The sequence below is a fragment of the Magnusiomyces paraingens genome (assembly GCF_902498895.1).
Source record: "Magnusiomyces paraingens strain CBS 517.90 genome assembly, contig: contig2, whole genome shotgun sequence".
Lineage (NCBI taxonomy): Eukaryota > Fungi > Ascomycota > Dipodascomycetes > Dipodascales > Dipodascaceae > Magnusiomyces > Magnusiomyces paraingens.
This window is the reverse complement of record NW_022474068.1, coordinates 2,439,406-2,466,899: the sequence shown is the minus strand read 5'-3', so window position 1 is coordinate 2,466,899 and position 27,494 is coordinate 2,439,406. Positions and strand designations below refer to the sequence as shown.

At 39.7% G+C, this 27,494-nt stretch overlaps 11 protein-coding genes across 11 annotated transcripts; 3 read left to right on the top strand and 8 right to left on the bottom strand.

Moving 5' to 3' along the window:
* Nucleotides 1-102: 102 nt before the first annotated feature.
* SAPINGB_P002514 (uncharacterized protein) lies at nucleotides 103-4,873 on the bottom strand (the record flags this gene model as incomplete). Its single annotated transcript, XM_031997233.1, has 2 exons — nucleotides 103-4,455; nucleotides 4,538-4,873. 2 exons carry the CDS (start codon nucleotides 4,871-4,873, stop codon nucleotides 103-105), a joined length of 4,689 nt encoding a protein of 1,562 aa, XP_031853124.1.
* A 619-nt stretch (nucleotides 4,874-5,492) lies between these two features.
* Nucleotides 5,493-5,792, bottom strand: SAPINGB_P002513 (uncharacterized protein; the record flags this gene model as incomplete). The annotated part of the gene is made up of 1 exon (XM_031997232.1): nucleotides 5,493-5,792. The coding sequence occupies one exon, from the start codon at nucleotides 5,790-5,792 to the stop codon at nucleotides 5,493-5,495; it is 300 nt and encodes a 99-aa protein (XP_031853123.1).
* A 1,118-nt stretch (nucleotides 5,793-6,910) lies between these two features.
* Nucleotides 6,911-8,894, bottom strand: SAPINGB_P002512 (uncharacterized protein; the record flags this gene model as incomplete). Its single annotated transcript, XM_031997231.1, has 2 exons — nucleotides 6,911-8,538; nucleotides 8,639-8,894. The coding sequence occupies 2 exons, from the start codon at nucleotides 8,892-8,894 to the stop codon at nucleotides 6,911-6,913; spliced, it is 1,884 nt and encodes a 627-aa protein (XP_031853122.1).
* A 254-nt stretch (nucleotides 8,895-9,148) lies between these two features.
* SAPINGB_P002511 (uncharacterized protein) lies at nucleotides 9,149-12,268 on the top strand (the record flags this gene model as incomplete). The annotated part of the gene is made up of 2 exons (XM_031997230.1): nucleotides 9,149-9,196; nucleotides 9,392-12,268. The coding sequence occupies 2 exons, from the start codon at nucleotides 9,149-9,151 to the stop codon at nucleotides 12,266-12,268; spliced, it is 2,925 nt and encodes a 974-aa protein (XP_031853121.1).
* Nucleotides 12,269-12,577: 309 nt separating this feature from the next.
* Nucleotides 12,578-13,489, bottom strand: SAPINGB_P002510 (uncharacterized protein; the record flags this gene model as incomplete). The annotated part of the gene is made up of 1 exon (XM_031997229.1): nucleotides 12,578-13,489. One exon carries the CDS (start codon nucleotides 13,487-13,489, stop codon nucleotides 12,578-12,580), a length of 912 nt encoding a protein of 303 aa, XP_031853120.1.
* A 1,687-nt stretch (nucleotides 13,490-15,176) lies between these two features.
* On the top strand, nucleotides 15,177-15,392 carry SAPINGB_P002509 (uncharacterized protein; the record flags this gene model as incomplete). Its single annotated transcript, XM_031997228.1, has 1 exon — nucleotides 15,177-15,392. One exon carries the CDS (start codon nucleotides 15,177-15,179, stop codon nucleotides 15,390-15,392), a length of 216 nt encoding a protein of 71 aa, XP_031853119.1.
* Nucleotides 15,393-16,209: 817 nt separating this feature from the next.
* On the top strand, nucleotides 16,210-18,390 carry SAPINGB_P002508 (uncharacterized protein; the record flags this gene model as incomplete). The annotated part of the gene is made up of 1 exon (XM_031997227.1): nucleotides 16,210-18,390. One exon carries the CDS (start codon nucleotides 16,210-16,212, stop codon nucleotides 18,388-18,390), a length of 2,181 nt encoding a protein of 726 aa, XP_031853118.1.
* A 210-nt stretch (nucleotides 18,391-18,600) lies between these two features.
* SAPINGB_P002507 (uncharacterized protein) lies at nucleotides 18,601-19,371 on the bottom strand (the record flags this gene model as incomplete). The annotated part of the gene is made up of 2 exons (XM_031997226.1): nucleotides 18,601-19,099; nucleotides 19,196-19,371. The coding sequence occupies 2 exons, from the start codon at nucleotides 19,369-19,371 to the stop codon at nucleotides 18,601-18,603; spliced, it is 675 nt and encodes a 224-aa protein (XP_031853117.1).
* Nucleotides 19,372-19,593: 222 nt separating this feature from the next.
* SAPINGB_P002506 (uncharacterized protein) lies at nucleotides 19,594-20,922 on the bottom strand (the record flags this gene model as incomplete). The annotated part of the gene is made up of 2 exons (XM_031997225.1): nucleotides 19,594-20,452; nucleotides 20,540-20,922. 2 exons carry the CDS (start codon nucleotides 20,920-20,922, stop codon nucleotides 19,594-19,596), a joined length of 1,242 nt encoding a protein of 413 aa, XP_031853116.1.
* A 483-nt stretch (nucleotides 20,923-21,405) lies between these two features.
* On the bottom strand, nucleotides 21,406-23,937 carry SAPINGB_P002505 (uncharacterized protein; the record flags this gene model as incomplete). The annotated part of the gene is made up of 1 exon (XM_031997224.1): nucleotides 21,406-23,937. The coding sequence occupies one exon, from the start codon at nucleotides 23,935-23,937 to the stop codon at nucleotides 21,406-21,408; it is 2,532 nt and encodes an 843-aa protein (XP_031853115.1).
* Nucleotides 23,938-24,857: 920 nt separating this feature from the next.
* SAPINGB_P002504 (uncharacterized protein) lies at nucleotides 24,858-26,108 on the bottom strand (the record flags this gene model as incomplete). Its single annotated transcript, XM_031997223.1, has 1 exon — nucleotides 24,858-26,108. The coding sequence occupies one exon, from the start codon at nucleotides 26,106-26,108 to the stop codon at nucleotides 24,858-24,860; it is 1,251 nt and encodes a 416-aa protein (XP_031853114.1).
* Nucleotides 26,109-27,494: the final 1,386 nt, after the last annotated feature.

Genomic DNA, 27,494 nt, shown 5'->3' with positions numbered 1-27,494 from the left:
AAAATTAACACACATTACTTCAATTTTTTTCTCTAAACTCATCAAACTAAAAAAAAAAAAAAAAAAAAAAAATTTAAAAAACCATACACATCAATGCATGTGCTACGACGATGACGACAACGACCCGCCGCTAATACTTCCATAGTGGCTTCCTCCTGCTCCTTCTCCGTTGCCAGCATGAGTACTATTTGCAACTGGCGCCTGCGCCTGTACCTGGTACGGTGACGACGACAACCCTGTGCCCGCAGATGCAAGTGCTGCAGCAGACGGCGCCAGTGAATTAATCTTCTTATCGACAATCGACAGCCCAGAAGTCTTGATAGGCGTCAGCATGCTGCTTGTGTTGCTTGCGCTATAGTACGATGAACTGTTACTATTGGCGCTATTGCTTTGAGACAAGCCAGCTGAAGAGACGCCCAGCGACGTGCCTCCAGGAGTATTGGAAATACTGGTACTACTCTTAGGTGCTGGTGTCATAGGGGTTGTAAGTCCTGTAGATTGCCCTGTTGTTGCAGCAGCTGCAGCCGTGTTAATTGGGGCTGGTTGTGGTGCACGGGTAGCGATAGTGCCACCTTTATTTTTCAAGTAAAGCAGCGCTGCAGGTGACAACTTACTTGCAGCTGCAGCGGACACAGTAGGGAGAGCACCTTCTACCGAGTTGAGTACCAGCAGCTCGGCAATGGGGAATGTAGTTGAGCCTGGAGGGGTCATGCGTAATGAGTACACGAGCGGTGACTCGGGCTCACCCTCGGCGTCCATGGGAGTGCTGGCATTTGCGCGAGATGCTAGTGCAGACAAAATCCCCGAAACATCTTTATTTTGGACAGCTGTACGCAGGACTGCGTTGGGTTTGCTTACCATGTCGACATACTTCTTTTCAATATACTTTTCACGGATAAAGGCAACGCGATTCTCGATAATCTTGGTTGTTTGCTTTGGTTTGGGGAGCTTTGCTTCCCAGATGCTGTTGACCAGGTTGTTGTTGACACACTTGACAAGATCAATAAAGTCATTGGTAAAGGAAACTGTATCGAGGGTGAGCGAGCGCACCTTAGATATATGGGTCCCCAGAGAGCGGTGCACACCGGAGCAGTCTATGCATAGCACCACAAGCAGGTTAATGGAAATCCATTCGACCTTGGATTGCTGACCACAGTCAGCGCAGTAATGGTTACTGGAATCCAAGCCGCGGACCAAATCGACAATGCGCGAGTTGCCATTAATGGTTGGCATGGGTGGCGGTGGGAGTTGCGAGGAAGGTTTTTCATGCGAGTTGGCCCCCTTGCTGACTCTTCGGTGAAGTGAAACCTTTCTCACATTAAGTTTAGCCAATTCCCCACGGAAATCGCCGAGCTCGCGTTTAGTGTCATCTGTTTTAATATGGGAGAGCGAAGCAGAGGTATGATGATGATGGTGATGGTAGGCGGACGAGGATTGGTCGTGAGACAAGCGAGTACCAGAGCTGTTAACTCCGGTAGCCATTGGAATAGAGCTTTCCGAGCTGCCTGCACTTTTGGCCACATCCTCCAAGCTGGAAGAAATACCGTGGTTGATAGCCCTTATCCATGAAAGCATATCGTCTTCGGAAGTTGCTTGATAAACTCGCTTGTAGTTTGGCGTCACCACTTCGAAGCAAAAGCGTCGTTCTGCGTTGCGAGCTTCACGGACCAGGGCCATGCGGAGGTTGATGGGCTCATTGTGGAGGTCCATGGCGCCTTGTTTCCAGTTGGTGTACTCGCAGAGCTTGCCGCCAGCTAGTACGACCCAAAACTTGTGCCAACCGGGCTTGTTGAGGTTGATTTGGTCATTGATACCGCCAGGCCGTGACATGGCCCAGACAAGTCCTTGTTTGTTGATGCTGGTTCCAGAGATTCCATTTGTGTTTGTCATGGAAGATCCTGTAATGCTACTACTGTTGCCACTGTTTGGTGTGCCGCCACTAATTGGTAGTGTTGTGCTTGTGCTACGTTGTTGTTCATCTGTATCGTAAACCGTTTGGTTGGAAGGTGACAAAATAGTAGAGCCAGTCAGTTGGGAAGACTGGGATTGTTGTGGAGGAGGTGTTGTCATCATGCGGGTATCAGCGGTGTTTGGGGTAAAGAGAGTGGGGCTTATTGTAGAGTCAGTGTTTGCTGGGGAGGAAGAAGCGAATCCGGTGGATTTGCCAAACTTGGAGCTGAATAAGGAGTCGTCGAAATCCGGCGAAATTGTATTGAAAGATGCATTTCTATGGTGGAGCGAAGTTGTAGCAGAAGGCGTGATAATAGTATTAGTATTAGTATTAGTAGTAGTATTAGTAGTAGTGGTAGTGGTAGCAGCAGCTCCTGAAGTTGTAGCAGACGACAATGACGATGATAATGGTGTTGAGATTGCTGCTGCTGCTGCTGCTGCTGCTGATATTCCTAGTGATGTCTTAGAGTTTGAGTTAAATGACTCAATCAAAGGAGAGGGAGCCAGGTCTGCGTAAATTACGTGACTGGAAGATGTTGGAGGCGGGTCGCGGGTTGCACGTTCAATGGCGCGTCGTTGGTCCTCACGGTCTTCACGATGTCGCTGCCACTCGCGGCCTGCACTTTTGACTTCGTTAGCAATGTGGTCTATTTCCGGCTTGTTATTACTTCGGATGCGGTCGCTAATATTAATGAGGGTGTTGACTTCAGCTTCGGCAAAAATGGCCAGTTGGTGCATGACTATTTGTTGTTTGCGGCCGCCGTGCAAGTCTTGTAAGTAAGTAAAGTAATCGAACCGGCGTAGTTCAAAAGCCCGCCGTTTTTCAATATATTTGGAGTCACTATCAGACTTTTTCTTGCCCTTTGCTTCTTGTTTGACGGAGAGGTACCGGGAAAGCCAGCTGTAGTATTCGCGTGATTCTTCGTCAAATTCCTTTTTGCGCTGGTCAAAAGTTTTAATTTCCTGGTCGTAAAGTTTACGTGCGGGTTCGATGACGTGTTCTTGTAGCTTAGCAGCGGAACGGCGGAGAAGGTCGAGGTTGAAGTAAGCTGAATTGGACTTGTTGTTGAAGTAGTAGTGAATGAGGGTTTGCAAAGGTAATGCTTCCGATATGACAGTATCCTGGATACTTTCTAGGAAAAACATGTGAGCCTCGATGAGAGCCATTTGGCGTTCGTGGACCAAAAGGGCACGTTTGAGGAACTTTTTAACCTTAGTTTTGAGGGTGCTTGTTTTACGTTCGTATTCGGCGATTTGCGCGCGAAACATGGGGCCATCTTCTGGTTGAAGAATAGTGTCGTCGCGAGGACGAGGGATGAAAAGCGCACGTTTTTCACGGGCTCGCGTTTCCATGATTGATTCTGCGGTGGTGGTTGTGGTTGTAAAAAGATTGGTGGTAGAATCTTCAGGTAGAATAAGAGAAGAAACAACGTGAGGGTGGGAAGATATGGTAGAAGAAGAAGAGGAGGAGGGAATGGCGGTTGTATTGGTTGTTGTATTTGTTTGCGCGTTTGTCGAATTAGAATTCACCGGGTCGGCATTTATTAAAGTTTGCTGGGATGATGTAGTATTAACAGTGGTAGTAGTAGTAGTAGTAGTAATATGAGGAGGCGGCGGTGGTGGTGGTGGTGGGCCTTGTGGAGGGGGAGGAGGAGGGGGTTGATACTGGGGTTGGGGTATTGGAGAGAGATCATGATCCAAACTTGAAGAAGTTGAATAAGGGTAAGCATTGACAGAATGAGAGCTTGCGGAGGGATCGAATGAGTAAGTATCTGCGGATCCACGTCGAGGGGTTGTTGATTGGAAGGTAAAGTGGTGGTCTACCGAGTCTGGGGAAGATGGGTAGTAGTAAGAAGAAGAAGAAGAGGGTTGAGCAGTGGCTGGGAGTTTTGAGATATTTGGGGATGCAGAGCGTGCACCCATGCGAGACGTTAAATCAGATGGGTATATTTGTAAAGGTGAAGAAGAAGAGATGAGACGGGGGGAAGAAAGACGAGGTGGTGGTGGAGATGCTTCAGTAAGTTCTGGGAGTGGTTCCAAGCGGTCTGTATTGATTTTAGGTAAAAGAAGGGTTTTAGGTGGGAGAGTAGGAGGAAGAAGAGGAGGGTCTTGTTGGTTTTGAATCCAGACGGCAAAACGGGCCAATTGACGTAAACTATGATCACGCTTATCATATTCTGCAAAGCAAAAGATAAGTCTAGTTCCACGAGAGTCATGTTTAAATTCTGGGCTTGTTAAAGATGGGAAAGATTTCCAGACAAACTCAAAAGAACATGGAGCCGAGTAATCACCAAGTAAAACAACGTTTTCTTCGTTTTGAATATTGGGATTGTCAAGAAATTCGTGAAGTAGCAGATTGTCAAGTGCTTCTATAGAGGGAGCCACAATGAGGGTAAGATTATTAATTGGAGCAGATTGAGGGGCTGAAACTTGGATTTTGAACTTGAGGACAGAGAAAGGAGGTAGTTTTGGTAAGAATGGAAAGTTTCCTCTTGGGTCTGGGTCCTAGAAGATTGTTAGAAGAAGAAGAAGAAGAAGAAGAAGAAGAAAAATAAAAGGGGGAAATATGATATAAAATTAGGCTTACCAGAATGTACTCCATGAGCTGCTTAGAATCAAGTGCTTTTGTTGAAAAGTCCACTGAGTTTGTTTTTAAATTAAGATCAAACGATGTTTGAAAGACATTTGTATAATTAGGCAATGCCAGTTGAGATCCAGGTGAGCCAATAATTGCACGGTCAGAGAGTGCTGATTGAGATTGTGAAGTTTGGGCTGCTGCTGCTGCTGTTGCTAAAGAAGAAGAAGATTGTGTGTTGTTGTTGGTCGGCACTGCGACTGAAATGAGCGAGATGAAGAACCGAGCAGGGTCCCGGACAATCAGCGCGGCGCCCGAGTCTGCCGGGACGGAAGAAACGGAGCCCATTGTTGGTAGGTAGGTAAGTAAGTAAGTTGATAAGGAAGAAAAGAGTAAAGATTGGTATTAGAAGGTATATATATCTATATATGAATTGGAAATGAATTGGAATTTATAGTTGTTGTTGTTGTTGTTGGTGGTAGTGGAGAAGAAAATAAACAACAAAAAAAAAACCCCTCCTTTTTTTTTTTTTAGGCGGTGTGGCGGGAAATTTTTTTTTTTTATATTTTTTTATTTTTTTTAAGGTAACAAGTTTTTTGACGCGGGCCGTTTTGGATTTTCTGAAACGGGCAAAACGTTGATGAGAAAATCAACAAACAACTAAAGAAAAAAATGGGGTTAGGGATTTGTTTTTAAATTATTTATTATTACCAGGTAAGTTAAGTAATTATAAAAAAATAACTAGTTATAATAATTAAATTAAATTAAATTAAATTAAATTAAATTAAATTAAATTAAATTAAATTAAAATAAAATATTTATTTGCCCATCACATTAACAAAGTTATACATCATCTAAATTAATAAAAAAAATATATCTCCAATTTTATAATATATATATATATATGATAAAATCGCAAAACCAAAAAAATGACTATCATTATCTTTATCTTCATCACTCACACTTCTTAAAGCATCAAGGCTACACTTCCTGCAACAACAGCCCCAAGTACACCGACATTTAATAATGAGGCCGCAGTAACTGGAGCAGCAGCAGCATTTGCACTTTCTGCAGCTTTAGGATGACTTGAAGTTGTTGCAGTGCCATTAGTACCTAAAGTTTTATTTGCAGTAGTAGAGCTAGAAGAAGAAGAAGAGGCAACAGCAGCAGCAGAATCAGTCTTTGTGGCATTATTAGAAGTAGTTGCTGCTAATGCAGAGACTGAATAAAGAGAGAAAAGAGCGGCAAACGAAAGTTGGAATTTCATTGTATCTTGTGTGTATGTAATTGATTGAAAAAAGAAAAAAATTTTTTTTTTTTCTAAGTGGAAACAATAAAAAGATATAATAAGAAAGTGGTCAAATGAAAAGAAAAAAAAACAGTTATCTGGAGTTAATTCCTTTTTTTTTAAAAAAAATAAAAAAAATAGAAAGAAAAGTAAAAATTGAGGGAATCCTTCACCCTTTTATATTCTCCATATATATATATATTCCTTTTTTAAGAGAAATTCCGAATGTTTTGGTAAGATAGTTTTTCCATAAAAAAAATTTACCCTTTTTTTCTTTTCTTTTTTTTAACTCTATTCATTTCTTTCAAACAATATCGATTTCTTTTCTCGCCACCTTTTTATTTCATTTCATTTCCATCAGTTTGTTGTAAATTCATTTCATTTCCATCAGTTTGTTGTAAATTCATTTCATTTTCCTTTTTTTTCACCAGCCTTCTTCTTCAACAATGTTTCAAAAAAAAAAACATAAAAAAAAAACATTTGCTTTCCCCTTAATGCTTCGGGGTATATATAAATATATATATATATATATATATATATATATTCTCTCTTTCTAAAAAAAGAATTCTTTTTCTAATAAATCTCTCAAACTGTAATTTTCCATTGAGAGGGTATTTCACATTTAAAAAAATGGGCTGCAATAACTGTTGCTGGTTGTCACTACTACTACTACTGCTGCTGCTACTTTCTTTTTTCTTCAAAAAGTTTCCTTCCATTATAACTTACACTTTAAAGTTCTTCTTCTTCTTCTTATTCTTCTCAAAAAAAAAAAAAAAAAAACCATTTGTTTTTTAAAAAAAATAAAAAAAATAAAATTCCCAACTAAGCTTCATTTGTGCCAACCCTTTTAATCTAAGCTTATAATTTCTGGAAATTAGTTTTTTTTTTTTGTTGTTGTAGTAAATAAATCGCCATCTGCTAAAATTAGTTTTTTATTTTTTATTTTTTTTTAATCTTTTAATCTTTTAATCTTTTAATCTTTTAATCTTTTAATTTTAACCCGTTTTTTTCTTCTTCTCTTTTTCTTTTCTTTTTTTTATAACCCTCTTTTTATTCATATTCAAATCATAATAATATCTGCTAATAATCATTTATTCTCACCGCCTCTTACCTCTAGATGACGCTCCCATTTGTGCAAACAATGCACCTGCAGGCCCACCCAAACTCCCTGGATCCCCCATTCGTGCTAAAAGTTCTGCAAGTGCATCAATCTCCATTTCTCCTTGTTCTTCACCACCAATCCCATGTTCCTTCAATTCATCTTCAAGTCCAGCAAAATCCTCTTCTTCAAAATCAAATCCTTCTTCCTCTTCCTCTTTCTTCTTCTCCCTCTTCTCCCTCTTCTCCCTCTTCTCACTCGATGACTCCTGTTGTCCTTCATGTCGGGTCTCCTGATACGCTGCAATTTGCTCCGGTGTCAGATTTAGCGCCTCCTTTAAGAAAAACTCAAAAAAATCATCCTCGTCTATCCGAACCTTATCCCCATCCTTATCATATCCTTCCTCTTCGCTTTCGCTACTCGAGCTGTCACTTTCCTCCTCCTCCTCCTCATCTTCATCATCATCATCTTCTTCTTCTTCTTCTTCTTCTTCTTCTTCTTCTTCTTCTTCCTCAATCATCTCCTTGACTTGCCCAAAAACACCCTCAAATTGCTCCTTTATCCGTGCCTCCTCATCTTCCTCTTGTAAATCCCCTCCCTCCATCTCATACATCCACTCATTACTATCCACAGTCGAGTCCCATGTGGCAACTTCCTCAGCGCTCGGCTCCTTTAATTGCTCATAATACACTTTGGCCACATTAGTATCTTCAATGGGGCTCGGCAAACCAAGAGCCCGTAAACTTGCATGAAATAAACTATCTTCCAGTGCCTCCTTTTCCACGTTGGCTGTGTATGGCATGGCCTCCATCTGTGATACATTTCTTTCTTTTAGTAACCGTGTAAACTCTGCTTCTTCATCTTGGACCAGCTCTCCTATCACCTCATCTTCTTTACGTGCAACGTGCTCTCGTATCAGTAAATCCAACGTAGCTGTGACCTTGGTCCCCAGCATGCTTTCTTCGTAAGTAACTTCCTCAGATCCAGTCACAAATGCTCCAAACCATGGTGGCGGTCCTGAATCGTCTAGCACATACTTGGCATATACCAGCCGTGTGAACTGGGCCGTATACTGGACCATTAAATTGTCTTCAACTCCGACATGCCGTAGCCATGCCGTTTCACGCTCAAATGCTTGTGGTTCTGGTCCCACGGCTTCAAACTGCTGTGCGGCAAGCGCAATTACCCATGGATATTGATGTAACAGTCCTGCCACTTTACGTGGGACATAGATCCGGGCACGATGGGTACTAACTGCTGGGTTGCGAGCTCTTGCGAGGGCCAGGTCGTCCAGCGCCTGGCCATGGTCGAATGATGCTGGGGCTGCAGATTCGATAAATTCAAGAGCTTCTGCAATACTCAGTGCAGTTTCTCCCTTGTAACGTGGTGGGATGATTAGCAGCTTACCATCACGTAGCCATGCTCTGTTTTGGGTATTATCTGGGTCCATCCATTCGGGGAGTTCCTCTGCAGCTTCTATTAGTAGCATATCACCATCTGAATCGGATACTCGAATGTAAGCTTCTGGGTATATTTGTGATAAGGAAAGGAGAATATGGACCATGAGCCATTCGTCGTCAATGCATTGGCCAAAGTGTGTAATTCCATGGAGGTAAGGACCAGTGACTACAAATGTTAGAATTAAAATAAATTTTAAAATAAAAATGAAATAAAAATAAAATAAAATAAAATAAAAAAAGGAAAGGAAAGGAAAAAAAAGACTTACCATTGCTAAATGCCAGACGTAATCGGAAAGTTTCCTTGTACCAAATGTGTGTGTGTAGGTTGGTAGCCAGGTACTTGTTGATCCAAGCTAGCATCTGATTAAGTTGTGATGTTTGATCCTTGACTCCAGGTAGCAGAACCACTACTTCAAGAGTGTTTAAATGGAACAATGGAACATCTACAAAGAATTCATTATGTTGTTGTTTTTGTTGGCTACCGTTGTTATTATTGTTATTGTCGGTACTCTTGCCGGTCATTATTATTATTACTGTTGTTTGTCTTAAGTGGAAAGTCAAAAAAAAAAAAATTGAACTGAAAATTTTGGAATAAAAAAAAAAAAAAACCACCACAATCACATAAACACAAGAAATTTTACAACAACAAACAAAACTTATTAACGCCTTCCTTTTTTTTTTTTTTTCTTCCACCACCACCACCATAAATATCAACAACAACAACAACCATTTAGGTCCTGCCAATTTTAAAAAAAAAACCCACACACACAACAACAATGTACGGAGCGCGCACCCGGATCGGCGCACAAAACGCAAAGGCTCGGGTATGTTTTTTCTTTTTTTTTTTTTTTTTGATTCCCTTCTTCTTCTTGTTATTCTTATTCTTATTTCTATTCTTCTTTTTTTTTTTTACTTTTGATTGTAATTGTTATTGTCATTGTCGTTGTTGATGTTGATGTTGATGTTGTTGTTGCAATCCCCTCCTCCGGTTCTCCCAGTATTTATTAACCATTGTCTAGCTTGCCGACTCCTATGCCCAGCTTCTCCGGGAAATAATGGCACCTGAACCAACCAATGTCGGAAACTATACCATCATTCGACAATTGGGTGAGGGCTCCTTTGGCAAAATTTACCTGGCCGTACATAGACTCACCCATACAAGAGTCGTGCTTAAATGCGCTGCTAAAACTGACCCACAACTGGTGCGCGAGATCCACCACCACCGACTACTGAGGCACCCTCACATTGCCCAGTTTTACGAGTACATTGTGACTGAGTCTGCAGTTTGGCTAGTCATTGAATATTGCCCACGAAATGACCTCTACGGATACCTCGTCAAGCGCCGTCGCCTGCCTGAAGACGAAACCCGCAGATTGTTTGCACAGATTTGTGGTGCAGTCGCTTACACTCACTCAAGACATTGTGCCCACCGTGACCTTAAGTTGGAAAACATTCTGCTCGATAAGCATGCTAATGCAAAGCTCTCGGACTTTGGGTTTACGCGCGAGTTACCAACCCCGCATGCGCTGCTGGAAACTGTCTGCGGGACCACGTGCTACATGGCACCTGAGGTTCTTGCTCGCAAAAGGTATTCTGGAGAAGCTGTTGATGTGTGGGCACTTGGGGTCATTTGCTATACACTGTTATATGGTGAAATGCCCTTTGAGGAGGATTCAGATGCAGATACCCGGTTAAAAGTAATGACTGAAGAACCAGCATACCCAGCCGATGGAGAAGCAATAGTATGTCCTGAAGTTCTGAAGCTTTTACAAAGCATGTTGTCTAAGGACCCGCGCAAGCGGCCGGCCGTGGTTGAGATTCTACGCAGTGCGTGGATGGGTGCCGAGGGCGCTGCTCAACTTGAGATTCTCGGGGTCCCTGACAAGTCGTTGTTTTCGACACGGGCAGAGCGCCGGCTCTTGCGCAAGTTTCATGCTGTTCAATTCGATACTGATGCCATGCGCGAAAGTGTGGTTTACTGTAAGTGTGACGCACTGGCAGGTACTTGGGCACTGGCACTTCGGCGTGAGGAAAAACTGGAAGCTCGCCGCTCAACACGCACGCACAGCGTGAGTTTATCGCGGTACTCATCCAGTGGTCGCCGAGACTCGAGTGTGTCTGTGCTGCGGCGTGAGGAATCACGGAGAAACAGCGAGACCCGGAGAGAATTGACAGCAACTGCTACAACAGCACCTGCAACCGTGGCCGAAGAGCCTCCACCGGTAAACCCCACACAGGCAGTGAAACCACCTGTTGTTGCTACTGAGGTGGTGGTACATCATGACCATACGGATGTAGCTACGATTCCAGAGTCTGTACAAGAATCAGTACCAGACTCTGTGACGAAACCGAAAAAAAAGTTTGTGGCAGCCGTTAAACAAGCTTGGATGAAGCTAATGGTACCTTCAACACGCGGAAAGATTCACTCACGACCTAGCACGGCGTCTTCGGTTGCCAGTACGAGCTCTGAGGATAATAGCATTAAAGATGGCAGAATTGAGGATGAAGAGACGACCCCAACAAGTGGAGGAGGTGGAGGAGGATCTGATACTATTGCGCATCCAGCCGACAAGAATAAGCCCCATTTATCTCCTGCGTTTTCATTTGTTCCGCAGGTATCTTCGGGACCTACGGCATCTATTCCAACGATTAGCACAACTCCTGTATTCCCTCCAGGGCAAATGTTTGTTCGGCCTGCACGGCCGGTTTCTCAGATATCCCAGTTTTCAGCAGTATCTACAGCTTCGTCCCAGGTTTCCGACTCGGAAATGTCGCTGCTGAATATGCCTGGACTTGTTTTCCCAGGGAACACGCCGAGCGGGACCTCACCGAAACGACACCATTCACTTACAGGTGCACCTCCACAATACCTTAGACGGCCGTATATGGGTAGGCGGTCTACGTCCTCGTCCTTTTCGTCGATCCACAGTGTAACGACACCACGGACGCAGCCTAGTAAGCATAAGCGGACCCACTCAAAGGCATCATCAGTTTCGAGTTTATCGTTAAAGTCCGACGCGTCAGTTTTACATCGAGGAAATAGCGTTTCGAGTACAACAAGTAAAAAGGGTGCTGGGAGAAGCAGTGGGGGTCCTGGGTTTACTCGTCACCATTCCACACCGTCGTCTTCACGTGCTACTTCTCGAGTAGCATCTCCTGATTCATTGAGATCAACGTACTCTGGTGCCTCATCATCAATGGCATCCGGGACCTCTGGGACTCCACGTGCCGTAGCTTCCAATAGTGGTAGTAGTGGACGGAGGGCAAGGTCGCGACGCGGGTTATCGCGCACAGTGACGCCTACAAATGGGTTTGTTTTGCCAATTACGCGAGCTGGGTCTCCATTTATTTCACGACGTGGGGAAAGAAATGATTATGGTATTAGTCGGCATCTTGGAGGGCTGGACAGTAGTCTTGGTCTTGGGATAACGCGACAGGGCACACCACCGATTCGAGGCCGAGCTGGACAGCCTCATTTAGGAGATGCTCGGATGCCTGGGAGTGGAGGGGTAGTAGTAGGTAATGGGATGTTTGGTAATCTTGGAGGGTATAGTAAGACTGGAGGAGGAGGTGGAGGTGGAGGTGGAGGTACTCGGCCATCCCAGGCTAGCGTGATATTCGAAGGAGAAGAAGATGATGATGATTATGAAGAGATTGATGATGATGATGAATTGGAACTAGAAGAGGAAGAGGAAGAGGAAATGGGAGGAGAAGAAGAAGAAGAAGAGGAAATGGAGGATCTGGTAGGGAATGTTGGCAATGTTGTGAATGTTGTGAATGTTGTGAATGGTAATGGTGGTGGTAGAAGTGGAAATGGAAATGATGATTATGATGGTGATAGAAATGTCAATGGAAGTGGTAATGGAAATGGTGGGGATTACATTCTGGGACTGTAAAAATATAAATAAAAAAATAAATAAATAAAAGAAATAGAGATAAAATTACCTGGTAGTTTGAGGTAAGATTAATTATTATGAGGTAAGTTACATGTTACTAGAAATAAGATATAATTTAAAAAAAAAAAAAAAAAAAAAAAAAAGGGCTTGAAAAAGTAATTATATATATATAAAAAAATGAAAATGAAAATGTAAATGAAAATGAAAATGAAAAAAAAGTCCAACAACGATAACAACAACCAACCAACCAAAAAACAAATTAAAGAAACAAAAAAGAGAAAAAAAAAAGGCCAATCAATATTAGATAGCCTACATAATAACACACTTCTTATCCTTCTTGTGTTTACCACCTCCTGAACTGGAAGAGGTACCGCCATGGTGGCTACTAGATGTTGTTCCACCCCCAACAGCGCCACTTGAAGAACTTGTTGCTGTATTGTTATTAATATTGCTGCTTGGTGGAATGTAATTGCGTGAAGAACGGCGGGTGCTTGGAATGTGTTGTTGTTGTTGTTGTTGTTGTATGCTTGATTGATGATCTGTTGCTGGAGAGAGTGGTGGTCCATGGTTATGGTGACCTGATGAAGATTGTATGGTAACTTGGGCTTGTTGTTGAGCTTGTGCTGATGCAGAGATAGAGCCAGAACCAGAACCAGGAGTAGAAGCAGGTGGTGGGGCAATAGAGGGGCCTCCACGAAGTTGTTTACAAAGCTTTGCACATGTCAAAAAGGCAGTTTCTGTGTTTATATTATACTTTGCAGAAGACTCAAAGAAGGGGATATCACCAAGTTCCTTTGCAAGAACTTCACCTTCTTGTGTAGAAACTTCACGCTCATCGTTTCGATCAGATTTGTTGCCAACAATGACAACAGAGTATGGTTCAGCATCTTCTTTGACACGTTGGATTTGATTAAAAAAGGTTTTGATGCGAGTAAAGGAAGATCTGGAGGTTATAGAGTACACCAGAATAAAACCTTCACCTTCACGAATCCATTGGTCACGGAGAGCTGTATATTCTTCTTGTCCAGCAGTATCGAGGACTTCAAGGGTAGCTGGGTCATCATCAATGACAACTTGTTTGCGGTATGAGTCTTCAATGGTAGGGTCATAAGTCTCAACAAAGTGGTTCATGCAGAGTTGGATAGTGAGAGCGGTTTTTCCGACACCACCGTCTCCAAGAACGATGATTTTGTAGAGTGGGATAGAGTCTCTTCTGGCCATTGGTGAAGAAAAGGGGAGGGAGGGTGTGGGATAGGTGACGGAGGTATATATGGCAAATTGGGGGAATTAGGGGGGGAAATGGTAGGTATTAAGAATGGTATATGAAAAGAATATATATATATATATCTATATATATTATAGGATATAAAAGAGTATTAAAATATATTTAAATATGTTTGAATAGAGAAGAGTAGAATAAAAACAAAATAAAATAAAATATAATAAAATATAATATAATAGAAATAGAATAGAATAGAATAGAAAAATGGAGTATCTGGTGGTGGTTGTTTTTGTTTTTGTTTGTTTATGAATTTTGTGTATTTTTGGTGGTTGTGAAGGAAAAGAAATTTTTTTTTTTAGGGTTGCATTAAGAAAATGGTGGTGGTGATTGTTATTGCTGTAGATAAAAATATATTTATAAATAAGTATAATAAGTTTAAATAAGTTTAATGTTTAAATAAGTTTAGTAAGTTTAGTAAGTTTAGTAAGTTTAGTAAGTTTAGTAAGTTTAGTAAGTTTAGTAAGTTTAGTAAGTTTAGTAAGTTTAAACTAAATTTAGTAAGTTTAGTAAGTTTAGTAAGTTATGTGGGTTAGGGTAAACAAATTATATATAAATTTTTTTTATAAGCAAGTGGAAGAAGAAAAAAATAAAAATTAAAATTAAATTAAACTTAAATTATAAAATAAAAATAAAAATAAAAATAAAAATAAATTTTAACTTAATATTTAATGTAACTAGGTTATTTTAACAATTATTTTTAAAATTGTTAACTTTAAGTTAACAATGGTAATATTAATAGTTTGAATTTTTATTTATTTTAATTTTTCTCTCAACATTCTGACTAATCTCAACCCTTACCTTAACCTTAACTTTAAACCTAATCATAACCCTAACCCAATATTGAAATCCCCCTTTAAGCTTATCTTTTCAGTTGTTACCACGTGTCGGCACGTGCGGATGCCGCTCTGCCGAACCCTTCCTTTATGGGAAGTAAACAAACAAACAAAAAATTAAAAAAAAATTAAAAAAATTAAAAAAAAAAAAAAAAAAAAAAATTTATAACTTGGCAGGCAGGGTAATATTTTATTTTTTTTATTTATTTTTTATTTATTTATTTTTTTAATTTTTTAATTTTTTTAAATTTTTCTTGTCTGCCTACCTGTCTGTCTGCCTACTTGCCTGCCTGTCTGTTTGCCCGCCTGCCCTTTTGCCTACCTTTTGTTGACCGCCTGCCTACCCGCCTGCCTGCCTGCCTAACTGACTGACTGCCTGCATGCTTTTCGTCTCCTAAAAAGCCACCCTCTCTATCTCTATCATTATCATCATCACCACCAAAACTAAAACTAAAACTAAAACCACCACCACCATCATCATAACAATTAAAACCACCACACAAAAAAGCAGCAAAGTTTTGATTTTTCCTAACACTCTTTAAATCTTTTTTTTGTGATTTTGGCTTTTTTTTGGTTTTATTTTTTTTGTTCTCATTCTCAAATACTTTATTCTTAAAGAATTGTATTTCATAGGGGGGAAAAAGAAAAAGAACCACCCCCTTTTTCACTCTTTAGTTTATAAACTAAATTTATTTCTCAGTTCAAACTCAATCAACTAATTCTTTTCATTCACATATACAAGCCACCACCTACGCTTTAAAGAAAAGAAAAAGAAAAATAATAAAAATAAAAAATGGTTTTTAAAAAACGACTATTTGCAGCTTACCTGGTGGCCGGTGCCTTGCTTATCTTTTTGCTTTACGGTCTTAACAACTATTACGCGTTCCATCATTATTACGGTCTAGAAGCTGCAGGAAGTCCTGATATGAGTATTGGAGTTACACCGCCAGACCCATTCCCTAAGGGCAAGCCTGATTTCCGCAAAAAGGAAAGTAGGAATGAAAAATAGAAAATGATGATGATGATAAAGAGGAAGAAGAAGAAGTATATGAATTAATAATAATAACAACTGCTGCTTCCCAGCAGGCTGGGAGGAAAGAAGCCTTAAGGAAGATGGAAAGAAGAACAAGAACAAGGAAACAAAAAGGAGATTTCAATCAAAATGAACTATCAATCAATCAGTCAATCAATCAATCAAAAAAATAAAAAAAAATGAACCAAGAGCTGATAGATTTATAGCATGTGCTCTTTGGAGGAGTTTTTTTTACTCTCTATTAAATTAATTTATTTATTTATATATATATATATATAAATTTATTGTTACTATTATTCTAATCGCCATTAAGAGTTTTTATCATTATTATTATTTTAGATATAAATAAATATATAAATATGGTCGCTTGTTTTTTTAATCTTTTTAATATTTAATAATAATAAAAAAATCCAAACAAATTTGTCATTCAATTAATTCTTAGAACAATTGTTTTTTTTAGGTCTACCTGGACATTATATAGATCTATCTATCTTACCAATAAATAACTAATCTTACCATATAATATCTTATATATATTTACCTGGTATCTTTAATTTTCTTTCAATTTTTTTTCCCTCCATTTTTTTTTTTTCTTTTTCCTTCTCGTCATTTTTCTCATCACCACCATTTCTTTGCCAATTAATTAATTCTCATATCACTCAACTCAATTTTAATCAATTTCCAAATCAATTTCCACATCAATTTCCAAATCAACTCAATTCTCAAATCAACTCAACTTTTCAAATCAACTCAATTTTTAAATCAAATCAATTTTTAAATCACTTTTAAAAAAATGCCTGGCCCTCCACCGCCACCACCTCCTCCACCAATCGCCGGTTTCGGATCCGGTCCTCCTCCACCACCTCCTCCTCCAGCTGGCTTCGGATCTTTGGCCGGATCTTCAAATACCCCAGCAAGACCTCCAACTGGTGCACTCCCAAACACTGACGCTTTACTGGCAGATATTCGTGGAGGCAAAAGACTACGTCATGCTGTCACTAATGACCGCTCAGCCCCAATGATTGAAGGCCGTGCTCCCGGGTCTGGCCCTAAAATCGGAACCGGCTCTGGTGGTTCTGCTGCTGCTCCAAAGTTTGGAGGTGCTCCTCCTGTCCCATCCTTTGGAAGTGCTCCTCCTGTCCCGTCATTTGGAGGTGCTCCACAAGTACCTTCATCTTTTGGGGCTGCTCCTACAGCTCCAACTCAAACTGCTGCTCCTACAGCTCCAGCACCTGCTATTCCAGACATGTCGGGTCTCTTTGCTGGAGGAATGCCCAAACTTAAGCATCGCGCAGGAGGTGTCAAGATGAATGACGGCGATTCTAATAGCAGCAGCAGCAGTAACAGTAACAGTAGTAGTAACAGTAACAACAATTTCCTTGGTTCAAACTCGCGTGCCCCATCAATTCCGGCTCCTCCTGCACCTTCAACTCCATCATCGTCATCATCGTCTTCAGACTCGGCACCTCCATGGGCCTCCAAACTGCATCATCACCATAATAACAACAACAATACAACATCCAGCTCGGCTTCCTCTGCAAGTCATGTCCCGGCTCCACCATTTGGAGCTGCTCCTCCTCCACCACCAGCACCACCACCAGCAGTTCCAACATTCTCTGCTCCATCTGTCCCCAAGTTCTCATCGGCACCTCCAATCCCTTCGTTTTCTGCTCCACCCGTCCCTACTGCTGTAGCACCTCCAATCCCAACATCAACGCCCTCGCCAGCCCCCTCGGTGTCTTCCAAAAGACCCTCGGGCAAAGCGCCACCACCTAAACCTGCTGCTAAACCATTGGGACTTTCTGCAGCTGGCAAAAAACCTGCACCTGCAATCCCTTCACGCCCGAAACGTAACACAAACAATGAATTGCGCTCGGTGTCTGGAGCTTCTGTTAAACAACCACCACCAGTCCCTCCGTCTCTTTCATCTTCATCATCCACGGCTTCTCTGGCTTCAAAGTTTGGCGGAGGAGGCGGCGGTGGTGGTAGCTCCTCTTCAGTATCCAATGGCACAGAAAATAACCATCTCCACCCTCACCATCTCCACCGACCACCAATTCCAGGGTCCTTGAATGTACCGTCAACACCTGAGACGGGTCGTTCCAGAAGCAGTTCATCCGCAAGCATTACCGGCGGAACATCTGCATTTGCATCAGCCCAGGCTGCCCTTGCAGCTTCTCTCAATTCTTCCTTTTCTCATTCCCCAGCGTCCCCCTCGTCTCCAGTCTCTGCTCCTCCTGCACCGCCACCACCACCACCTGCTGCTGCTCCAGCTGCTCCGGCTCCACCAGCACCTCCAGTTCCATCGTTTTCCAGTACTCCGTCAGCTCCTCCACCTCCACCACCTCTCCCACAAACTTTTGCAGCTCCGTCTATCCCTGTGGCACCTCCTCCACCACCACCAGCTGCCACTTCAACCGCTGCTCCTGCTGTGCCTTCGTTTGCTGCTCCGCCGGTCCCCTCGTTTTCTGCGCCACCGCCACCGGCTGCATCTGCGCCTCCTCCACCACCACCACCACCATCAGCATCAGCATCAACATCAACATCATCATACTCGGCTGAGTCTTCCTCATCGTTGCCGTCACATCACCAGGAAGGATTTAACCATGTGACGTCGATGTTATTGGAATCTAACGCGCCTAGCCATGTCCCATCTTCGTCAGCTATTCCGAACAGACGTGGAACATCCAACAGTTTGTCAGGAGGAGGTTCAGGAGGTTCAGGAGGTTCAAATACAGGGACATCATTAAGGAAAATTGATGTGTCAGCATATACAATTGGAGGAACAAATTCAACGTCTAATGGACATGGCAAAACTTCTGGAGGGGCCATGAAACTCACTGTGGACGACTCTAGGTTCCGGTTTGCTGGGATTGGCGGGATTCCCAAACCAAGAAGATTTGAAGGTCGCACCAAACTGTATCCTAGTGGACGTGGATCTTCAGTGCCATTAAATCTGGCTGTATATGATTAAATGAATGAATAAATAAATAAATAAATAAATAAATAAATAAATAAATAAATAAATAAATAAATAAATAAATAAATAAAGAGAAATAGTGTTTGTGTGTGTTGCCTATAGTTATATACATATATATATAAAGATTGAGTGAATAAATGAATAAAAAAAGATATGTACAAGATAATAAAAAAAGAAAGTCAATTCAAGTCAATTCAAGTCAATTCACTGTTTCTTTGACCATCCTCTGATCCACCGTTGTTTCCATAAAGCACAATCAAATTTTGATTTCCCCAATTTCTCATTAACTGCATTATGAGCATCACACATCCATTCTCCAAATTCATCTCTTCCTTTAACTTTAGGTTGATTTTCCTTCATCCATTCACGTAAATCTTCAGCACAATACCAACATGGATATAAATTTCCAAATAATAAAAGAAATGATTTCATTTGAGATTGTTCTATAGTCGTAGCATGTTCAGGATATGAAGCAGCAAGAGAATGAAGGAAAGTCCATGAAGAACGACCAAGTTGTTCAACATCTGGAGCAGGTTCGAGTACTGGATTAATATTAACTGGTGTACTTGGTTTGGAAATGGAAGTAGTTGTAGTTGTAGTTGTAGTTGTAGGTTTGGAAGTAGTAGTTGTTGTTGTTGTTGTTGATGTATTACCTAGCGATGTGAAAGATTGGAAATCATCAAGAGTGTTACACATTTGGCATCTATTTTACATGTTAGTTAGTTTTTTGATAATTGATTAATTTATTATTATTTTTTTTTTTTTTCAAAATCAAAATCAGTAAAAAAAAAAAACTTACGGATTCCCATTCTCATCTAAAATGTATTTCTTGCCTTCAATATAAACAATCTTGCCCTTGCGAGGAGTTGCAAGTGTAATGGAAGTAGGCATTTGAAATGCAACTCCTTGAGGCTTCTTAATATTATTATTATTATTATTATTATTATCAGTTTCTGGAATATCAGTAGTTGTCATTGTAATTATAAAGTATTCTTTTTTTTTTTGATTAATTTCTATCTATCTAATATATATATTAATGGTGATAGTTTTTGATTTTAGTTGATTAAAAAGTTAAAAATTCCAGTTTGTTTGTTTTTGCTTAGAAATAAATTAAAAATAAAAAATAAAAAATTTCTACAATAAAAAAAAAAATTCATCAACATCAGAATCACGTGATACCAACTCTCTTTTAATCAATCAATCAATCATAGCAGATATCGGTGTCTCATCTTCATCGTCCACTGGTGCCGGAACTTCTCCCACAACATTACGTGGCAACCCGGACTCTGCTGCTGTCTTCACAAAAAAATCCTCCGTTCTAATAGGTCGGCCTCTTCTCATTTCTTCATGTTCTTCTCCCTCTTCTTCTCCATCTTCTCTATCTCCATTTCCATCTCCATCTTCCTTTTCACCTCGCCTCGCCCGCTGTTCTCTTAATGCAATCGTCCGCCGAATTGTCTCCCGTGTAGCTGCCCAAGCTGCATTCCGACACGCCTCACTAATATCTGATCCACTCATTCCTGCAGTCGCACTCACCACACGCTCCATATCAAATGCCGGATCCAGACGTGCATCCTTAAGTGTGATTTCCAAAATACGACGACGTTGTGCCTTATTAGGTAACGGTACGGGGAATCTTTTAGGCATACGTCTTAAAATCGCATCATCAATATCATTTGGCCGATTAGTAGCTCCTAATACCATCACTTGACCATCAGATGTTAAACCATCCCATAGTGTCATAAATTCAGTCTTAAGATTTGCAGTCACTTCATGATCTGATGATTGCCGTGCACGCAGAAACGAGTCAATCTCGTCGATAAATACAATGCACGGCTGCAACTTGCGTGCAACTGAAAAAATCGCAGATACCAGTTTGTTACTCTCGCCAAACCACTTGTCCATAATAGTTGACATTCGAATGTTGATAAAAATAGCAGAACTTTCTGCAGCAATTGCCTTTGCAAGCATCGTCTTGCCGCATCCAGGAGGCCCATATAGTAATACACCTTTAGGTGCTTTTAATAATGTCGAATGGTAGTTGTAAAGTTCCGGACTAGTTCTTAGTTAGATTAAAGAAAATGATATGGCAATGTATATCCATTACTATTATTATTATTTTTTTTTTTTGCAATATACTCACCATGTTAAAGGATACAAAACGCTTTCATGGAGTTCCTCCACAATACCCTCAAGTCCACCAATATCTTTAAATCCCACCTTGATTTCATCTGGCATCACCACATTGGCCAGAATCGTCTGTTCATATCGATCAAATTCAACAACCCCTGTGTCTCCTACTCCACCTCCTTTTCCTCCTGTTAACAGATCAGGTCGTGCTGCTTGTAATCTTGAAAGAACAGCATTGGCTCGCCTCCGTGCTGCTTCACCACCCTTAGTTTCGTCTGAGGGTGATACACTTAGTTGGTTCACCACATAACTCAGCATATAATATGCTGAAAAAGATGCACCCAGAAGTAAAAGTACGTCTCCAATGACCCGTGGATCTAATTTAATTTTTGACATGATTGTTTGTTTATGAGGTGGGTGAGGGTGGTGGTTTTTTTTTTTTTCTTCAATATTTATGTATATTTATAGTTGCTTTTAAATGGAGGGAGAGGTGTTAATATTAGAAAGAGTGAAAAAAAAAATAAAATAAAATAAAATAAAATTGAATTTGGGTGGTAAAAAATAAAAAAAAAAAAAAAAAAAACCTCAGACAGGGTAATGAAAAAATTAAATGAACTTACCATATGGTATCCACAACTTACAAATGAATAACATTAACTTACCAAATCACCACAATTATTATTTAATTAAACCCTCCCCGACAACTCATAATAATTGTCAACTTTTTATATTTTTTTTTATAAATTATATATATATAAATACTTTATACTAGGTCTTTCATTTTTATTCATTAATGTGAAATATTATCATCATCCCCTCTAAATCTTCTCTTCTAAATCATCTTCATAATCATCATCATCATCATCTCTTCCCCTTCTTTTAATTAGACTGTTCCTTTGGTTTCTCTTTCTCCTCCTTCTTAAGCTCCTCCTTAACCTCCGCATTAATTTCCTTCTCAAACATCTTCTCCATCTCTTTGGCCTTGGCCTGCAAATCCTTCTTCACCACCTCTCGTTCCTTCTTGTCCAACTTTAACAACTGTCGCTGAGAAAGCGAAGGTGTTGGTGAAGGTGAAGGCGATGGTGATGGAGATGGTGAAGCTGACGCCGATGCAGATGCAATCACCGACTTAACCCCAGATGGGGTTCCCGATGCTTTTGCTGCTCCTGATGCTGCTCCTGATGCTGCTCCTGATGCTGCTCCTGCAGATGCTCCTGACGCTGCTCCTGATGCTGCTCCTGATGCTGCTGCAGATGCTGCTGCAGATGCTGCCCGCGACACAGGTGACACTGGCGAAGCAGAAGCCTCTGCCGCAGCCTTGACCTTTTCACGAACCTTTTCCTCCTCACTTCTCTTTTCCTCCTTCTTTTCTTCCTCCTTCTTCTTCTCTTCTTCCTTCTTCTTCTTCTCTTCTTCAATCTTCTTTTCTTCTTCCTCCTTCTTCTTCTTTTCATCATCAACCTTCTTCTCTTCTTCCTTCTTCTTCTTTTCCTCTTCAATCTTCTTATTTTCCTCCTCAACCTTCTTCTTATTCTCCTCTTCCTCCTTCTTCTTCCTATCTTCCTCAAGCTCCATCGGCAGTCTCACATACTTTTGTGATGGTGTCGTCCGTAGCCAATCCACATGTCGCTGAATCCGCTGACATGCTTGTTTCAACTTATCTGTACCATAAGTCTCATTCCATTGCTTTATAGGAATATCCAGCTCCAATGCAACATAGCAAATCTCCCACTCAGCCGCCTCCCAAATATCCAACTCAAGATCAGAATCCAAGGCCATCAAATGTCTTACCTCATTCAAGTTCCCGTGATATCGTAGTCGATACAGGTCCTGATCCTTGGCCTTGGCTTCCAGTAAAGCATCAATTTCAGATTGGGTCTTGTCCTTACGCTCCTCGTCCGTTAGTATGGGAGACAGTGGCATGCGTTGACGCATTGTTGCGTGAATTTCAAACAAATATGGTGGGTTGATCTTCTTGACATTGTTGTGCATAAACATGACGCGAGGGTCATGGTCAAAACTTCCGCGGCTGTGAGACTTGCTTTGAGTGTAGAGATAATCTTCCTGGGGGTCCGATTGCATCATTGACATGCCCTGGAATTTATCGAGGGCCCAGTGACCAGTGGCACGAGGCCCAGTTTTAATGTAATAAGCATTATCTTTGCAAACCACTGCAGCGGCTGCAAACGTCTCCTTGTCGCCCTCACCTTGAGCTCCTTGACTCAACAAGGGATAATAAATGCCATAACCATAGATATTATAATAAAGAGACATGAGCAATGTCAAGTAATGACGGTTTTTCGAAATGACGATTTGGCCAGATTCTGTAGACATTCCTGGGAGGGCTCTATCGCGATCAGTCATTGGGACCTTTTTAGGGTCAGTTACCGAGAGGTCGCCGCGAACACGGTCACCAAGCTTAATGCCAGCCACCTTGTAAAAAAAGGGAGAAACGGTACGCTTCCACCAATCGGGCCAAAGAATCATTCCAGTTTCCTTAAAGGGCTCCGATTCAAACACCGACGCAGGATCAACAATAGGGAAGTTGTCAGCATCAAGCAAAATAGTATTGTCAAAGGAGGAGGCAATAAGGGCCAAGGCCTTGTAGTGGAATCCACGAAAGGTAAAATTCTTCATAACCTCTGGTCCCAATTCGTCGGAGATAACGACACAGCGGGCATTCAAAGCACCGAGGACGTTTTCACAAATCTCCTTTTCATAATTTTCAGGGATTTCAACCATAACTTCAATGGGCATGTCACGGTTGACGTTTCTAAACATTTTGACAGCGTGGACAGCAGATGCCATAAAGTTACTTCCACCGACGTAAACAGCACCAGTACCAGCGTACATACGGTTGGGGGGGTTTTTAGGGAACTCCTTAAAGGCCAAGTCGTGAGCCTTTGTAAGGTTTTTAAGTTGTTCATCGTTAACTTGGAGGAACTTTGAGAGGAAAGATTCCGAGTAAACCTCGTCGAGAAAGTGACTAGGAGATTTACCATTGGGGTAGTCATTAAGGATTTCCTTAAGCTGGGGGTCTGCACGTTTGATGATGCTGAAGATCTCACGGAAGTGCTTGCTGATTGTTGATCTAGAAGTGCGACGGTAAGGTTCGTAAGGGACATCTGGGCGCATACCTTCAATGTTTGAATAGTGGGAGAGTTCTGGTTTACTTGCGACTGAAAGAATATAGTTTGGTTCTGGGACATTGAAGGGGTTTGGAGATTTACCGGAGCCTGCATGTTTGTTTATAATAGGAGGGACAGTTGGAGGAAGTGGAGTCATAGGTTGGCCAGAATAATTTTTAAGGGATGCTTTTGAAAAGATTGTAGAAGGGCCAACTACAAAAATAAACGTAAGGATGGCAAAGAAGCCCGCCAGAAGGACGGCCTTGCCATGGAATCTGGGCATTTGAGATGGTCGATATAGATTAAAGAAGATGGTGGTGGTGGTGGTGGTGATGTTGAAGGTTTTAAGTTTTAAATGTTTGATTTAAAAAAAAAAAAAGGTGAGATATATATATTAAGAAAGAAAAGAAAAGAAAGAAAGGGGGGGTGTAAAGAAAGGAAAAAAGGAGATTTGTTAGTTAATTAATTAGTTAATTAATTAATTAATTAGATATAATTAGATAATGGGAAGTATATATATATATAAAATGTAAATAAATAAATAAATATTCATATATATCTATATAAATAAATATATTTAAATATATTTAAATATATTTAAATATATTTAAATATGTGTATATATATATTAGAATTTTAACTAACTGGGCAAGGTCTGTTCAAAAAAAAAAGCTTAAAAAAGGGGGTGATTAAATAAAAAAATACAACATTTAGTATATTTTTTTTATTTTTTTTTTCAAGAGGCTGAAATTAACAGGGTGGTATTAATTATAAGACTTTGGTTTTATGTGTTATGTGTTATGTAATATATTATAGGTCATAGGTTATATATTATAAGTTTTATATATATAATATATGCTACTAGTACAGATTTATTACTTTTGAACAAATGTCAAGATTTTAACAAAATAATTAAATTTAAATTTAAATTTTTATAATTAATTTAATTTTATAAATTTTTATTTAATTTAATTCAATAACAGATTTAACTTTTTTAATTTTAATTTTTTTATTTATTTAATTTAAATACACAGTGATAATTACAAAATAATACTATAACTACAGTTAAAATATAATCAAACAAGCCCACCTTTTTTTTGATTTTCTTTTCAGCTATTATTATTACAATCAGAGTTTTAAAAAAAAAATGCATTTCTCTCATTATTTGTCATTCATTATTCATCATTACATAATTTTATACAACTACTCAATAACAATCAAAGAAGCGGCACCCATACCCGAGCCAATGCACATGGAAGTAACACCAACCTTCTGACCCTTAGACTTAAGTTCAGAAATCAGAGTGGCAAACTGACGAGCACCAGTGGCACCAAGAGGATGACCAAAGGCAATGGCACCACCACGGGGGTTAACCTTTTCGTAAGGAATACCAATGTGCTCAATAGAGAAAATGGCTTGAGAAGCAAAGGCCTCATTGATTTCAAAAACATCAACATCTTCATGTGTCAGACCAAGATCTTCCAAAACTGAAGGAATAGCGTAAGCAGGACCAACACCCATAATCTCAGGAGGAACACCAACAGACTTGCAGTGAACAAACTTGGCAAGAATGGGCAGACCAAGCTTCTCGGCAACAGAACGGCGAGCAAGCAAAACGGCACCAGCACCATCAGAAACCTGAGAAGCATTACCAGCATGGGTAGAACCATCCTTCTTAAAGGCAGGTCTAATCTTACCCAAAGACTCTGGGGTAACACCACGGCGGATACCATCATCCTTATCAACAACAACAGTGTGTTCCTTTTCGTCCTTGTCATAAACAGTGGTAGTGATGGGGATAATTTCCTCTTCAAAGAGACCAGCATCTTGAGCCTTGGCAGCCTTGACATAAGAAGCGGCGGCAAACTTGTCCTGAGCCTCACGGGAAATGTCATACTTAGTAGCAACATTTTCTGAAGTGATACCCATGGGGATGGTGCACTTGGCAGCTTCAGGGTTGGCGAGAAGGGCAGCAGAGAAGGGAGCAGCAGATTTAGGTCCAAAGTTTGTACTCATGGATTCGACACCAGCACCAATGCCAATATCGATTTGGCCAGCACGGATCTTATTTGCAACATCATTAACCGCCATAAGGCCGGAAGAGCATTGACGATTAATTGCAACAAATGGGACAGAGTAAGGGATACCGGCGAGAAGGGCAGCAGCACGGTGTTCATTGGCACCTGCACCAGGGTTGAGAACATTGCCAACAACCACATCTCCAAGGATTTTAGGGTCGATTTTAGTTTTTTCAAGAAGGCCGGCAAGAAGGCCGGCGAGAATGTCGGAGGAAGCTGTATCCTTAAAGAGACCGCGGCCACCCTTGGTGAGTGCAGAACGGTAGGCGGCAATAATGACAACATCATCTGGGCTCTTACCAAAGAGTTTTTCGCGGTTAGAAGCAGAGGTAGCGTTAGGAGCGACCTGTTGAGAAATGGCAGAAAGGCGGTTCATTATGAGGGTATTTTTTTAATGTGTGTGTTGTGTGTATATATATATAAATATATAGGGAATATTAATTTTTTTTTTAATATAGAAAAAATATAATAATAAATATAAATAAATAATAATAATTAAAAAAAAAAAAAAAAGGAAATTTTAAGGGGAAAGGATGGGGTTTTATATATAAATTTGGTGGGGAAAAAAAAAAAAAAAAAAAAAAAAAAAAAAAAAAAGGAGGGGAGAGAAAGGCAAGAAAATTGATTTCTCCGAGGGAAGAAAAGAAGAAGAAGATTTCAATATTATTATTATTACACAACAATAAGATTGATTGATATAAGTTTTTTATTTATTTATTTATTTATTTATTTAGATGAAAAAGATGAAGATATATAATTAATATGATATTTACATTATATGATAATATGTTTTTAGGTATATTAGTTTATATTTGAGTATATATTAATTTATTTAGGTGTGTAGACATAATTATTTTTTTTTTTCATTTTTACATTTACATTTTCATAAGTATTTTTTTCTTAATTTAATATATAAAATGATGATTAAGAAGATGAAAATGAAGATGAAAATGAAGAAGATGAAAAAATGATGTTGAAAATGAAAATGAAAATGAAAATGATAGGAAGAAGAGCTTGTTATGGTTGTTTCTTTTTTTTTTTTCTTTTAGTACCTCGGCAATTAAAAAAAAAATTAAAATAAATTTATATTTTCAAGTTTAAAGTGTGAGTTTATGTGTGTGTGGACAAAATTAATACAATAATTCGTTTTTTTTTTTTTTTTTTTTTTTTTTTTTTTTTTTTTTTCGGGTCATGCGGATTTCATTTGAATAGAATATCAATTGTCAATTGGATATTTATAAAAAAATATATATAAATTCCATTTTTCATTAATTAATCATCTGTCTTGTAGTTTTAAAAAAAAAATGAAAAGAAAGAAAGAAAGAAAGAAAGTTTAAGGACATAAAGTAAATCTCCAGATGGTTCAAATGATTCAATCAATCAATCAATTAATTAATTAATAATAAATACTTGTAAAAGAATTAAAAAAAAATAGATGTATATACAGTAATAATAATAATAATAATAATAGTAGTAGTAAATATAATGATCTTATTTCTTAATTAATTTATTTATTTATTTATTTTTCAATGTTTTTTTTTAAAAAAGAAATCGGTATTCTATTTCGTTCTGTAAGTTTTTCATCACCTCGGTGTATTTCGGACTTGACGGAGACTTTAGCTAGTAGAGTAGAATTATTGGTATTGGTAGTGGGGGGGGCAAACTTTTATTTGAGCATAATAATTATTAAAAATAAATAAATTAAATTAAATTCTAAGTACTAAAGTATATTTATATATCACATGACTAATTGTGGGGTTAA